Genomic DNA, 15,335 nt, shown 5'->3' with positions numbered 1-15,335 from the left:
CACCGTGTATCGGTTTGTGTTGAAGATAACGTTCGTCTAAGAACACGTCAAGTAAAAGCGTTCATTCCTAGAGGGCTGAAGTTAAATGAAATGGGTATTAAGCTAACTACCAGTAAAATGTCCTCACTAACAAAATAATATAGAACGTGGAGATATCTCTATGTGCTGTCTAAAATTTTAACTGGTGTTTTGATAGCCTTTAAGTGAGACAGAACACCCACCATTGCTCTCTTAACTAGTCTTGATATCTGGTTAGCTGTTGTAGTCAGTCTGCAAATGTGTGAATGGCTTGTTTAAATCTGGTTGTTTTGCTGCGAATGGGGTTGGTCGCTGCTGTAAACTGTAAATTAAGTGTCTGATGAGATCACAAATACAGAAGCGTTTGGCTGTGAGAACAGTAAGAGCAGGATGCTACAGGTGCCTTATGGAGCGCTCGACCGGGACAAGCCACTTATTCGTGTGCCTTTCACTCACTTCGCTGTTGGAACGGTCTGTTTGCCCCTGATCGGTCTGCTGACGTGCATCGGCGTCTCTCTATTTTCCCATTACAATGAAGCTACCTACACTCACTGCCAGGTATGAACATAAGTGCCAAACACCCTCATTTTCATTACCGTCTTACAGTAGGAAATTCGGAAATCCTTCCGGATCAATGCCAACTCGTTGGTAACGTAATAAGTTTAATCGGTGGCGGAATATGTTTATACCTGCTGTGTATTTATATATGTAATCTGTAAAGTGACTTTTAGCTATAGACTGGACCTTCAGGATCCCTTTAGAGCCGGGGGGGGGAATTGAGCTGGCCCCGAGCCCAAGAATTTCATTACTGATAATGAAGTCCACATTGTTATCTAGTAAATGACAATCAAACTTGAAACTTAAAAACAAAAACGTGCAAGACAGTGCCCCTCCAAGACTGGGGTTGAGAACCACTGCTTTAGAGTGTCGAATGTGTGCAGAATTTCTGTGAAAGGCTAGTCTGTCTGTGAAAGGCTAGTCTGCCGACTACAAACCAAGAGTGAGCTATTAGTGCCCTGAGTAAAACATAAGGAATGCGTTTTTGCGTCACTGTTCAAAATTTCTGTGATGTGCATCATTCTGGTAGTGCATACTGTTCTTCACGTACGTAACTAAGTGATAAAACTCATATCCAAAATTATGAAACAGAAATTCTTTTCTCTGTAATACTGAAGGATATCCTATGCTTATTGAGATAACTGAGACCTTAGCAAAGCACATTTGAAAAATATGTCTCATCATTTTAGGCTGTTGTTGATTATCTCACAGGTGCGTAACTACCTCCCGTCTATCAGCGCTGCTATTAGCCTGACGCCGGAACGCTACATCTGGCGTTTCTGCATAGGTCTGCACTCTGCACCACGGTTCCTGGTAGCGGCCGCCTACTTCAGCTATTACCGCCGGCGCTTCGCCAAACAGCTTGTGGAGCTGCTAGTCAGTGTCCTCACCCTTCTTACCTCACTGAGCGAGAACATTGGCCTACTGCTTCTCACTTACGTCTCCTCCACCGAGACTTACAGTAAGGGCGTTTAATGCCGTATTTCTCAACCACAGAAAACACTTAGTCTCGTCTACAGAGACGAGTGGTCTGAGCGTTTAGTCCGGAATCATACTGTGTACATTTTGTGTTGAGGTCTTACAGTAAAAGTATCCGAGTGGAATTTAAGTCTTGTTGAAAATATGGGGCCCATGTTGATAGCTGTGTTCTTATAGTGAGGCTAAATTGTCCACGTCATTTCTCTGATACGTTATTTCAGTAAACTAATATTTACCAACGTGTTTCGCTCTTTACCTGTTGACATTGTGTAAATATACTAATCTTTGACTCGCTAAGGAAAACAACCATTCACACTCTTTCATAAAAACCAGCAGTAAGAGTTGAATAGTTGCTGCTTCATCAAGCCACCCCAGAGAATGAATAAAAACGGTTCAAATAAGATTACATGACTCAGAATACCATTCACTGCCAAGCACGTGGATTTTTTTTTTAATCCATTTGGTATTTTGCAAAATTCAAAGCATGAATTGCATGTTTCATTGTAAAACTGTCTGACATGTTTACAGACACTAATATAAGTGTCATAAAAAGGCACTCGGTGGAAAGGGGTGAACTTTCCTAATGAATACATAGACCCACCAGATAAACGTCAAAGTAGGTTACTGTGTGAATTTGGGACAGGGCCTCAGAAAGCCTTTTGTACTACAGTTAGCTGCAAAGACGGCGTTGTCATAGTGTCCCATGTCCAGATCATAAGGGGAATAATTCTGGTTCTGATGTTGGTTTGCTCTGCAGAAATCCACAAATATGGTTTCATCGCCTTCATCGCCAGCTCTCTCCTGCACATGCTCTGTGCCTGCCGGCTGTGGTACATCATCAAGAGACATTCTCTCAGTCCTGAGGTAGAGTGACCCTCTCTTCTATTTTCAATTTAATATATGTGTGTGTGTGTGAATGTTTACACTTTAACCATAGCTTTTAGGAACAAATATAGAGCACAAGAACTTTAAAAGAGCACAGAAAGCATTCACAACCAGTACAAAGGATGTAGTAACTGCGTCTGACCACCAGGAGGTGCTATAGACATACTCTAGCCACCCATCAGTAACATCACACTCTCTTGTGCCGCCAGTCGCGTATTTGTTCCTGTTGTACCACTGCAACATTACTTATTGTAATTCTTTAAAAAGAAAAAGAAAACACACACACACACACACATACACAAGCAACACACATGTATATTGCAGCATACATATACAGATCATTTCCCCTCACTTTGATGATGATGATGATGATGATGATGATGATGATGGTATGATGTCAGTGAGGCTTTGGCGGGCTTTGGGCTTGAGGAAGACATAGAGAAGTGGACACAGAGTGAGAAGGGCGTGTGATAGAAACCTCAGCAAGGGGGGGGGGGGGGCGAGTGCAGAGCTGCTGCGGTGGAGTGATGGGGGTGGGGGGGGGGTGGGGCGTGACAAATATAACCTCAGCTCCACCACCTGCTTACACCATCAAACGTTACCCAGCTCAAGTGATGAAATTCACAACGGTTTTGTTTCCCTCTCACACACCCTGGCTCTGTCTCTCTCTTTCTCTCTCTCTCTCTCTCTCACTCTCTCTCTTTCTCTCTCTCTCTCTGTATCATTCTCTCAAGTAGGAGATGACATCATATCGCTACAAACTCCGCCTCTTCCTCTTTAACATCAGTTCCTGTGCAGTTGCTGGCTACTTCTTCCGACGGCACAATAAGTACTGTGAACCAGGAAGTGAGTGTAGCATCTTGGCTTTTGGCTTTGGCCTTTTTTTTTTTTTTTAATGTCTCGAACGACCTCTCTGCTGACTCATTGGTTTTTTCCATACTTTTCTCAGAGATTATATCTCAGAAAAGAAATAGGTACGAATAAGCAAAACACTTAATATAACCTAACCTCTCGGCATGTTTTCACTGAGAACATGAAAAGAAAAAAAAAATCTTACTACCCTAGCTGTTAAAAGACAGTATGCTCTAAGTTTAGACGATGAGAGGTATGGTGTTGTTATTTGCAAAAAATCAAAATGTGTCAAATTTAATAGCAGGCATTCCTCTAGAGATGCCCCAGGCTGCCATGTCCCATATTCACAGGCTCTTCCCTCTCTCTTTTTCCTTTGGTGTTTCTCCACTTTACAGTCTACACACTCTTTGCTTTGTGTGAGTACTTGGTGGTACTCTCAAACATGGCTTTCCACATGACAGCCTACTGGGACTTTGGAAGCAAAGACGTGATGGTGGCCACGCCCCCAGAGGGCAAGCGCTTCTGACCCCCGCCCCCCCAGCGCTGGTCGGAATGGTGAAAGCGAATGCCACGGATGCCTGGCTTTGACGTCGTTGTGGGAACCACAGAAGGATGACAGATGGGTGCAGGGGTCTGACGCCAATTGAAGGCCACTGATTGACAAGGCCGAGACTGAAGTGTGTGTGTTTGTGTGTGTGTGTGTGTGTGTGTGTGTGCGTGAGAGAGAGAGAACTAGAGAGCAGAGCATTTATATGGTCCAAAATGAACACGTTGAATATTTGATATAAACTGTAATTGTGAATTATCAGGGTATTTTTTGAGATGTGGGTTTTTATCTGTTGCGTTCAGTTTTCGACTGGAGATCACCCATCACCAGTTTTTTTTTTTTTTTTACTGACGTGCTGATTATTGGGCTCTGCTGCCTGAGTTTGATTTTTTTTCTTTTTCTGAATATAACAATGAGTATAACTTATACATACTAAATGTAGACAAATACACATTATCTAAAGTGATTGTAATGAGGCTACACTGATGTGAAAGACCAATGTTCCACGAATCACCAAAAGTTATAACCGAGAGCTAAGGAACATTCCTAATGGAAAGTGTTCGACTTTTGGCTCATGTGTGTGACAGAGAAATCATGGTTTGTGGAAAACTCCACACATTGCTCCGACAAGAGTTACATCTGACTCTGGCCTCGGCGACACTCCGAATTTTCTCGGTCACCAGTTCATGTCAAAACTGGAATGCAAACTTTCTCCTGTTTTGAACACTTACTGAAATCTTTGCATACAACTTTATGAGGAATTCCGTCATGATCTGATATAACTAAATCTGAGTCAGACAGTGAATCAAAGAAATATGATAAAAGTTACAGTTTTGGTGACCTAAAGCTGAAGCACAAAATCAAAGACTGAAAGAATCTTCGGTAGAAGGCATAGAGAAATTTGGGTAAACACCTTGGGGTGTAGAGATACACTCCTTTTTGTCGGTCTGTGTGTCTGAGGCCTAAAAAATGTAGTCTGATTGTATGATGTTCCCATGAGAGTGGCAGTTGCTCAATAGCTGTTTTTTTTTCCCTTCATCTGTGCTGTTTTGTGGTTTTAGCCTGACTGGAAACCCTGTTGTGATAATGTACATTTTTAAAGAAGCGTTAAAAATGTAACCCCTTTTCCCAGAGGGGAAACCCTGAACTTCTTCTTTCACGTGACTGTTTGCATCAGCCGGGCGTGTTAGGGTTTATGAATGTGTGCCGTTATTCTGTAGGCTATGCTTCTGTTGTTAAGAACCCAAGACCCAAGACAGGGGTTAAGTTATGCACAACAAAAAGAAAATGTTTGCAAGATGCATTTTTTCCCTCATATCACCATGCTACGGTAAAATGGGAACCATACTGGTAAGAGAAGTGGTCCTGTAAAAGTCATACTGGGAAGGGAAGCTCTTGTTTGACCTCTGACATGGAGAGGAGCATTGTGACATCCTCTGGATGTAAGTGTCGGTTGAAAGACTAAACACAACACCGTTCTTTCTTTTTGATTGCAAAAACAAAAAAAAAAACATACCACTCCTTATGTTTACCAACAAATGTCATTTACTGAGTGCTGAGCAGCATGACTGTGCTTCTCCAGCTTCACCGATTTTCAACATTTTATGGAATGTAAGAACCCTTGTTATAAAGTGTAAAATAAAGGCCTCCATTTTGGGGACGGTCTAGTTCTGTTTTATGTACAGAAGTCTAATTAAACTCTTAGTCTTGGATTATTCATCGCATGCCTTTTTTTTACTTTGTTTCTAGCAAACGTTATTCCCTAAAGTGAAGGAAGGTAACGGTTCTATGCTTACCGCCAAGGCAGGTGTTTGACAAAGCTCAAGGGTTCCTGAGTTGACCAGACAGCCCAAGCCAAAAGTCAAAATGGCAGAACAGCTAAGGGTTGTTCCTGATGGCGAATCGTTACGTTTGGCTCAAGTTATCTGCCTGACAGAGAAGACTTGTTTTGTAAAATTAGCTTTCCCGTGCGTCTCAGCGGCGTGTCCACGTTTGATTCATTATATATTTATGTCGCTGTCAAAAGAGTTCCTTCTCGTCAACGAGGGCGGAATTAGCGCAGCACCAGCGGGCGCGTAAACAAATGAACAGTGTCACTCGGACAAAGGCTCTCTGTTATCACCTGGGTTTGAACCGGAAGCACTGAGGCTCATTTTACAGTCAAACGCTTGTGGTTTTGAACGTGCAGGTCTGTGGTGTGGTCATGAGGTCTTTAAGGCCCACTGTAGAGGTATTATTTGTTTGGGGTTTTTTTTTTTTTACACTTTTGGTTTCACCTTACTACGCCAAAAAGGACAAGTGAAATTTGTGTGTGTGTGTGTGTGTGCGAGGAGGAAGTGGTACACGTTGTAGAGAATGTAGTATTTATCTGTTTTGTTGTAGAGAATGTAGTATTTATCTGTTTTGTTGTAGAGAATGTAGTATTTATCTGTTTTGTTGATTTTTTTTTGTTGTGTGCTCTAAACAGTTCTCAAAGCAAACAAGTGAACCCACCTCATGACAAGTCTGTAGCTGAAGTGATTTCTCTGAGCTTAAGCACACTTTGAAACCACTTGTGCAATTTGTTTCAAAACACACACACACACACACACACACACACACACACGCACACGCGAGTTCTTAACAGACAAAGAGAAATCCCTGAGGAGGATGATGAAAGAGGAAGGTGAAGAGGGGAGAGAAGAAAGACAGACACAGGGCAGTTTTGTTTATGTGCCCTGTGACATAGACACAGATAAAGGAAGCAGGTGTGCTGGTAGGCCAGTGTAGCATTTTTCCTCCAGAGTTTCGCTCAGTACAGACATGCAGAAGAGAGAGAGAAAAAGCAGAGTTTTTAGAGAGAGACCCTTCACTCAGCCAGTGCTTTAGCTGAGGCCGGTTCCAGGCAAGTCGAGGCTTGTGTGATCTGCCGAAAACGCGAAACCTGAGGAAACTCGTTTTACACACATCCACGTCACGATTAGGAAACTCAAGTGTGTCAGCACGGGAGCCTGTGGAGGAGAGCGGAGGAGAATAGCATGTCTGAAATGTTTTCCCCTTCATTTTGGCAGCTACAAGCACTACTTTGACTGTGCTGTGTGTGTGTGTGTGTGTGTAAGAGACACACTTCCTTCTCTCCTCTGGGCAGTACTTTCTCCTCTCTACAATGGGCCACAATAGGAAAATGAGCATTGAGGCTTATTTACATATGCTCAGTTAGCTTCCTCTCTCCAGCAGGAGTACAATGACACAGCGACCAGACTTCTTCTTCTTCTTCACCCAGCTATGATCACAGAAAAAAAAGAACAAAACATACCCACTATAATACCCACTTTATAGGCTTTAAATCACAGTTTATGAGAGGTGACAATGTTTCTTCTTTTCTTGCCACACCCACGTTTGATGTTGTAACTGGTAGTATTGTTCTCATAGGATCATCTAGCTGATGATTTCTGAGGAAATGGGTGTGTCCTGTCAAAATAGGTGATGCCTGATGTGAAAGAATGTGTGGTCTTCATATTTCAGTGAACGAGATCATCCTTTTGTCTCTGAGCAATAGTACAGAGAATCATCAGTTCTTGAAGTGAAATGCTCGCATGTAATAGCTGACACCCATGTGAATCATTTCTGTAAAAAGGAAACACCGAAGAACAAGGCCACCAGAACTAAATCAGTCACATGACGCATGGAGAGAACCTTGAGATTTTCAGACAAATAAAATATTTAATGAAATCATTTGCATAAATTACAAACAGTCTCCTCTTGTTTTAAATTAAAAGCGTAGCAGTACATTGAGAGGGGGATGTCAGGGAATCCCTCTGTGTGGACTGTTTAAGTAAGGACGGGTAAGACTGTTTTAAAAGAGACGCTTTTGCTTCAAGAATCAGCGCACACATGGACGTACACATACGATCCAAAACACACACCAAAATGAAAACATATTAAATAAAATAAAACAGCCAAAAGAATGTGACCAAGCTCAGTTCTGGGATCAAGACCTCTTGCAAAAAAAAAAAAAAAAAAAAGCAAAAAACTAACAACAAAAAAAAAAAAAGCAAAAAACAATAACAACAACAACAAAAAAAACTGAAACTCAACAAGCATGGGAAAGTTCCAGAAACTGCAGGGCTAACGGAGGAAGCGCGGGGAAGTGCAAGCGATTCCTTGGCTCTGGACTGTTTTCCAGGAGGAAGAGGGTTTCCTGTGGAACGACGTGACAGGCCCCTGGCGGAGTCCTTGAGCAGCAGGGCCCAGGGCTGCCTGAGAGGGAGGTGGGAGGCCCTATGCTTTTCTTAGCCTGTGTTTATCTGTGACACAATGACAGAGGAGTCTACGCCGTGTCCTGCGCCGCTACGACACTTTCCTTTCGTCTCTCCCTCTAAATAAACACGTCTGCTCACATATCAGCGCTGCTGAGACATTCCCTGTCTGGAATTCACAACAGGAATTTCTTACATAGGGCTATGGGATAGTTGCTTAATACCATAAGGAATGTGATCTTTTTTGGAGAGGGGATTTTTTTTGTTGTTGTTCTTGTTATTGTTTAGATTTTCCATTAATTGCAATCGTGCAAGGAAAACAAATCTGCATTACCCATGCACGAAGAATACCCAGAGAAGCTTCGTTCTGCATGCATAGGAGAATATTATCCATTTTCAATCTTGAGATGAGGAGAAGATGCAGAAGGTTCCCTGTGGTCATAACTCTATGCCTATGAGTGCAGTTAGCACAACAGGAACCGTATATCATGCACAATCTCTCCACATTTTCTCCTAAGCAATTTACTACAGCCAGAGTCCAGTGCATTTGTTTTAAAATATGCTGCTATGGAGACATGGTGTCTAGGCCTATCAGTCAAATATGGCAACAAAATATAATCGGGGGCCCAAAAAAAATATTTTAACAGAAACTGTCTGTTGTATCCTAGTACGTTTTAAAAGGAGATTCACATTCCTCCTTCCAATTTGATCTTACGCACACACTTAAACGCTCCTGTTTACTCTGTTGCGGAAAAGGCGTCAGACTTTGACAAACAGGCTTGAGGGCCAAATGATTTTAGTACCGCCTACTCTTGTCAACTGATGTTGTCATGGCGTTGTCACTGCTGCAGCCTGTCAAAATTCACAGCGGACCACGACCGCCGGCCTTCGTGATTTTGTCATTAGCGAAGTGCTAACACCATAGGTTATTCAGAAGTCACCTCAGGACCCTTCAACACTCAAAATTCGCCCCTTGCCCTTGTTTCGTCGCAATACAACTTCGAGGGGGAAACGTCATGGTTTCGACGGGTCTTTGGATAACCCTAACTTCCTGTGGTGTGAAACAGCGGCTGTGTTTAAATGCAGCGAGATACATGCCGGAGCCTCGTCTTCCTACGAGGACGGCCAAACAGTCAGTTCCCTAACAATGAGGAAGTAGTGTGGTCAAAATACTCAACTGACAGCTGCAGGGGGAGGCTCGCTCGCTCGCTCGCTGGCCTTTCCTTAACTGTCTGCCTAAACACATCCCAGCGCATTCAAGCAACTGAGCAATAAATCAGATCATCACTGTGTAATTTCAACCCAGTGTGGAAGTGAGGGGTTTTCCACGTGCCCTCGACTGTGAACATTTAGGAAACGTCCTCCGTCTTTTTTATTACAAATGTTTGTCACCACTGATCAACTGAAATGCAACCCCCCCTTCCCCTCCCCATCAGAGAACTAGGACTTTAAGAACTAACATTTAAAAGCTTTGATATAACAAATAAAATATGTTCTAAATCATGAAACAGATGCTTGTCCCTCTCCTACAAAAGCTGTCCAGAGACTTAAAGATTTTTGTTTTCTGATGTAATTCCCAGATAAAAAAAAGATTTCAATCTCAGTATGTTTGATGTCTTTTTTTTTTGGGGGGGGGGGGGGGGGTGGAGGTTTTGAATGATGTCACAACTCAGCCTTTTTCTCTCTTTGCCCATCTCTCTAAATCATTTACCCTATGAGTCTCTAAGACATTAGAAATAATTTGAAAACACAAGAACTTACAGGTAAAAAATATTGACAGTATATGCCTACATATATTTCATCATCATCATCATCATTATCATCAAAATAACTACTTTTGAGTGTTTACATTCAAACATAAGCACTTCCTAAAAATTGGTCATTTATTAATATATCAATGTCATCCTTGTATATTTGACAGAACAATTAATCAAAAATCTATCAATTCACCCAGCGCATGAATCTGTCTTTGGCAGGGGTTGGCTTTTAGTCCTGATAAATAGCAAATACATTTTTTTTCATTTCTTTTTTTTTTTCTTTTTAATGAATCCTCCAACCACATTATTCTCTCTTTCTTATAATCTGTTTATCTCACAATCTACACAGAACAATGCAGTGTTACCACAGGTTGGCATTTCACTTTCTCTCTCTCTCTCTCTCTCTCTCTCTCTCTCATTAGTTTAAATGAGCTGGTCCAGTCTCAGAGAAGCACACAGTGCCGTTTGTTCACCACGGGTTGTGGGTTGAGAAAAGCTCTCACCGCATCAGCAAACACGTCCTTGATGCCGTCCTGATTGAGCGCGGAACATTCCAGGTACTTGACGGCGTGGATCTGCTTGGCCAGCGCCGTGCCCTGATGGTGCGTGACCGGCGTCTGGTTCTGCTCCTTCAGCTTCCTCTGCACTTCCGGGTCGTTCCGCAGGTCGCTCTTGGTGCCGACGAGCAGGATGGGCACGTTGGGACAGTGGTGCGTGACCTCGGGGTGCCACTTGTGCTTGACGTTCTCGTAAGACGGGGGACTGGATATGGAGAAGCAGATGACGAAGACGTTGGTCTGAGGGTAGGAGAGGGTGCGTAGTCGGTCGTACTCCTCCTGTCCGGCCGTGTCCCACAGGTTCAGGCTGATGGTCCGGCCGTCCACAGTCACCTGGGAGCTGTAGTTGTCGAACACGGTGGGGATGTACTCCTTGGGAAAGGCACCGGTGGTGTAGGAGATGAGCAGGCAAGTCTTACCCACAGCACCATCCCCCACAACCACACACTTAATACTCTGCATTATCGGAACTGCTCTCTGGACGTCAGCAGTCTGAGGCATGAGAAGGAAACACACACACACGCACACACACGCACGCACACACACACGCACGCACACACACACACACACACATATGGTTACTGGATGACAGAAGAAAATTGTTGCTTACTTATAAAGCATGGGTTCCCCAATCCAGTCCAAAATTGCTAAAGTCCCACTAATTTTAATACCAACCAACCGATGTGCTCTCTGATTGGCTGAAGGGTGCACATAGTCAAAAAAACAAAAAAAACAATAGGAAACTATCCCTCCAGGACTGGAATTCGGGCATCCTTGCTCTAAACCACTTCTTGAGAGTGTAGTCAGATAGCTGTGACAATTTACAGCAAAAGCAATACTTATAAGGAATAAACCTGGAATATAGATGAAGAATTAGGTACGAGCAGTTCGGAGTAAAGGGGAAGATTTGGGTTACAACCAGCAGTCTACATGAACAACTTGGGTTTATTATCCCCAACTATCAGAGCACCAGAGGAAGAGGTTAGTTCATCTCTCTATTCTGGAGTATTGTAGGGGGAACTTAAGTTACTCCAAACTTTGTGGGTTTGAATCAGAGGAGGAGCGGAGGTCATTTCAGTGACATTCTGAGTCGCAGGGAAAAGACTCCAGCTTGTGTCAGCTGCAGTGTGGGCTTAAGAGGAAGAGTTGGTTTAGCATCAGCTGATTAATAGATAGGACTCTTCAAGGGAAAACAGAAGATGAGTGAACAGAAGGTAGACCAACACTCTTTCTCTGTTTCCATGAAACAATGCTTTGAATATACCATTTGAATAAACCATCTGACTTCATTTATACCTTTACGTTTCTGCTTGCGTCAGATTTTGTGCCGCTGCCAGAAATATGAATAATCAAACCCACAAAATTAAACTTAAAAGAATTTGAAGCCAAATTACAAAATGACAAGGATCCAATCACAAACCGATTTAAAAAAAAATAAAAAATAAAGCCATAGATGTTCAGCAGAAACATCTTCTTCGCACTTGGTTTGCCCTCTTATCTTCTGCTCCACTGGGCGTGTCTACAAGAACCACAGCACAGTACTGCAATTTCACACAAACAAACATTACACACACACCCACATACACAGCAGGCTTTTTATCACTCTATGTTACGACCTGAAAGATTTGAGAGACCATAAAACGGACAAGTTTTTGTTTTGTTTGTTTTTTTTTTTTTTTTGTAAGCAGAGGAAACTTTTAAAAATAACTCTTGCTACCGAAATCTGGCCAAAAAGACACAGATAGCAAAGCTGTTGAATCTCAATCGCACTTCCACCTTTAACAAATTTACAGGTGTGACTGATTTCAAGGCAACAGTCTATATGGAACTAATATCCTGCATGTACAAGCAAATGTACAAACTGGATGTGACAGTTTCTCTGTGCGAGTTGCTAATAAAGGCGCATGGCTCCTCTTCATGGAAAATTCTGGAAAATAACAGGCTGTCACTAACCTACAGAGGGTGTACGTTTGTCCATTACAGCAAGAGACACTGCGTGTCAGCAAATGAAGTTTTGTCAGGTATATCAACGGACGAAGGGTCGACTGTCTTAAACCACATTCTAAACCTGGAGATCATGACTTCGAGCGGCTTGTGAAAGTAACAGAACGAGGCGTCCACGTTCTAACTGTGATCTGGTGTGAAGCTGTTTAGCTCTTGACAAACTGAGAAAAAAGAGGGAGGAGGTGAGTGGGACATAATTTAAAGCAGCTAATTCTCTCACTCTCTCTCTCTCTCTCTCTCTCTCTCTCTCTCTCACTCTCTCTCTCTCACGTTTTTGCAAGTCCAGCAGATGTGTAACCCCAGTGAAGATACAGAGCAAGACCGACTCTGCCCACTCTCAAGGGACAGTGAAAGAGACATTCGGAGCCGTGCCTTGTTCTGTAAATTATCGGCCAATCAGGTCTCTGAACCAAAGGCTCAGCGAGACCATGCTGGGCGGAGCCTTTTTTCGCCTGTCATAAACTGTCCTCTCGCCAGAACAATCAAGATGAACATACTGCATTGGGCAACAGTTTCTCGAGTGTGTGGACTTGGATCGTATAATAATAAGACAATCAAATGCACACACACACATCGAATGAGGAGGACAGAAACAGCAATGAAAGTCAAATGAAAATCCAGTAAAATAAAATCCAAAGCTAGGCCCTTTTGTAGCACTGAACTCTTGCCCACAGTATTCTGAATGACTGGCAGCAGAGTCAGTGACGTAGGAGAGAGAGCACAGTGGAACTGAAGTCGTGCCAACGGTTTGGTTTTTGTTTTTTAAGGAGTAACTACGGAGAACGTAACGCGGTCACACACTCCGGCCTGACGCTTTACCCGCTCATTCGTCAGAAGTCCAAGTTACGTGACTTCTTGTAACTTTTCACCAGAAAACGGTAATGAGCACAGCTTTAACTGAAAGGACACCATATCAGAAACTACACCGTGTTGCAACAGTCTATGAAAAGAAATGAAAGCCGGTTAAAGTGGTTCTCTCTCTCTCTCTCTGATGCTGGTGTCAGCGTTCACTCAAAACCACTCGTTGACGCTTGTGTCTATGTCTGTCTGTAACTTTTGGCCCTGTCTGCGTGTCTCATTGCCTGTAACAATAGAAACACTTAACAGAAGTGATATACATGCAGCTGGCTCATGTTTATTTTGATAGCACACTTTAATTAGAGTGGTTAAGAGTGTGAGTGTGTGTGTGTGTGAGTGTTTGTGTGTGTGTGTGTGTGTTTTAATTAGACTGCATTCACACGGGTTAAAGAGGAAACTGGATTTGACATTACTCCTGCGTCGGCTGTTTTCTGTTCGTTTGAGTTTAGCTCTGTGTGTTAGGAGGATATACAGGCGAGAGTAAGGATTAACAAGCCTATGGTATCTGACTGACCCCCCCCCCGATGGGACGGACTGCTGGGGGAAGAATGTGATGTTACATGGGTTCATTCTTTCTTTACAGCAGAAACAGACACTGTCAGTTTTACCAGGGCCTGGTAGCCACAACTGTGCTGGTATTCCTGACGAAGGCAACAGATTGGTACTTATAGTGAATGCACTTCTGCAGGATTGCACGTAATCAGCACAACACAGGATCAGCTGTGTGAGTGCAGCTCTTTGAGGGTGTGTGCACACTCACACGTTCACACACACACACACACTCATGCAAACACATATATGCATGTGCCCTCACAGTCCTTTGCAGGCACACATGCATATGTGCACACATTCACACACACCTCTTTGCAGGCGGGCAGGCGCACACACACATAGACTCTCACACACACACACACACACACACACAGAGTCAGACTTTTCTCTTCTTTCCATGGGTGGGGAGATTTTTCTATTCCTTCATAGATGACTGAATAACAGAGATTCTCAGCAAATAGTGTGGTTTTTTGCTCTGTGGTAAACTCTCTGCAAATGCATATTGCCATTTACACTTCTAACCACGCAGAAGATTAAAATAACCAAACTGCTCTTCACAGACATATGGTTCATTGTTCGCATGTTATCACTTCTTGTTTCAGTATAACATAATTTTTGGTCCATAATTAAACTTATCCTTTTTGAAAGGGCAAAAACTGAGGTTGAAATATGAAATAATAATAATACTCTAATATAAAGGCATTCATCAAATTCAACTGGGCAATAAACGAAGAAAACAAAAAATTGACAATTTTTAATGACTATGAATGGCGATTATGTTGTTGACTGAAAACAATCCAATCAGCTGTAACACAGAACCATCCACCCCAGTGACAATACTGCGCCGTCATGATATGTATCGATCGCGAAATAGGAAACCCGTGCGCTATGTATGGGAGTGGCGCCCCATTACAGCTTTCTGTTACACTGAAAGCTCCGAAACAAAATTTCTACATAGGTTCCCCCTGGTTAAGAGTTGTCAACCACGAGAGGACTCGCAAGTTTAAGAGTTAAAGAGAAAAAAAAACTTGGCGTTTTTAAATTATGCGCGCGCTCAGTATCGTTAGTTGACTACTTAACGGACTGTCGTCAATTTAACACATCCGACTCGGGCAAAATATAACAGGTCACAGAGGCAGAAGCTCTGTCTTTCGAGTTTGGCATGCTCTTTAAATAGTGATACATTCACATTAAGAACAATTAGATTATTTAAAGAACCTATCCTTACCAGGCATAATCTGTTATCCTCCTAGCAATCGTATTCTGAGCTCGCGCAGCGGATCCCTCTGAAAATGCCTCGTATCTCTCAGCCTGGCGGGGATGTGGTCGCTTAACTATGTAGGAAGTGAGTGCAGTCCTAAGAGAGGAAGTATGGCTAAACGGCATATTTGAGGAAGTTTTCTTACGCAGTGACTCTCAAAAATGTGAATGTAGGCGTTACACACATGTAGAGCAAAGGGGATGACCATCAGAAGTTTTTGAGTTAATAAGTAAGTTGGGTTCTCTAAAAAAAAAAAAAAAAAAAAAAACA

General features: G+C 42.7%; 2 protein-coding genes across 2 annotated transcripts; one reads left to right on the top strand and one right to left on the bottom strand.

Moving 5' to 3' along the window:
* The first annotated feature begins 336 nt into the window (after positions 1–336).
* pgap2 (post-GPI attachment to proteins 2) lies at positions 337–3,950 on the top strand. Its single transcript, XM_030793796.1, has 5 exons — positions 337–576; positions 1,288–1,537; positions 2,312–2,418; positions 3,177–3,285; positions 3,687–3,950. Exons 1-5 carry the CDS (start codon positions 409–411, stop codon positions 3,815–3,817), a joined length of 765 nt encoding a protein of 254 aa, XP_030649656.1. The 5' UTR covers positions 337–408; the 3' UTR covers positions 3,818–3,950.
* A 6,197-nt stretch (positions 3,951–10,147) lies between these two features.
* rhogb (ras homolog family member Gb) lies at positions 10,148–10,852 on the bottom strand. The gene has a single exon (XM_030793540.1). The coding sequence runs from the start codon at positions 10,850–10,852 to the stop codon at positions 10,277–10,279; it is 576 nt and encodes a 191-aa protein (XP_030649400.1). The 3' UTR covers positions 10,148–10,276.
* Positions 10,853–15,335: the final 4,483 nt, after the last annotated feature.

Source organism: Chanos chanos, chromosome 16, assembly GCF_902362185.1.
Source record: "Chanos chanos chromosome 16, fChaCha1.1, whole genome shotgun sequence".
Classification (NCBI taxonomy): Eukaryota; Metazoa; Chordata; class Actinopteri; order Gonorynchiformes; family Chanidae; genus Chanos; species Chanos chanos.
The sequence above is the reverse complement of the archived record's forward strand: the minus strand, read 5'-3'. Positions and strand labels throughout refer to the sequence as shown.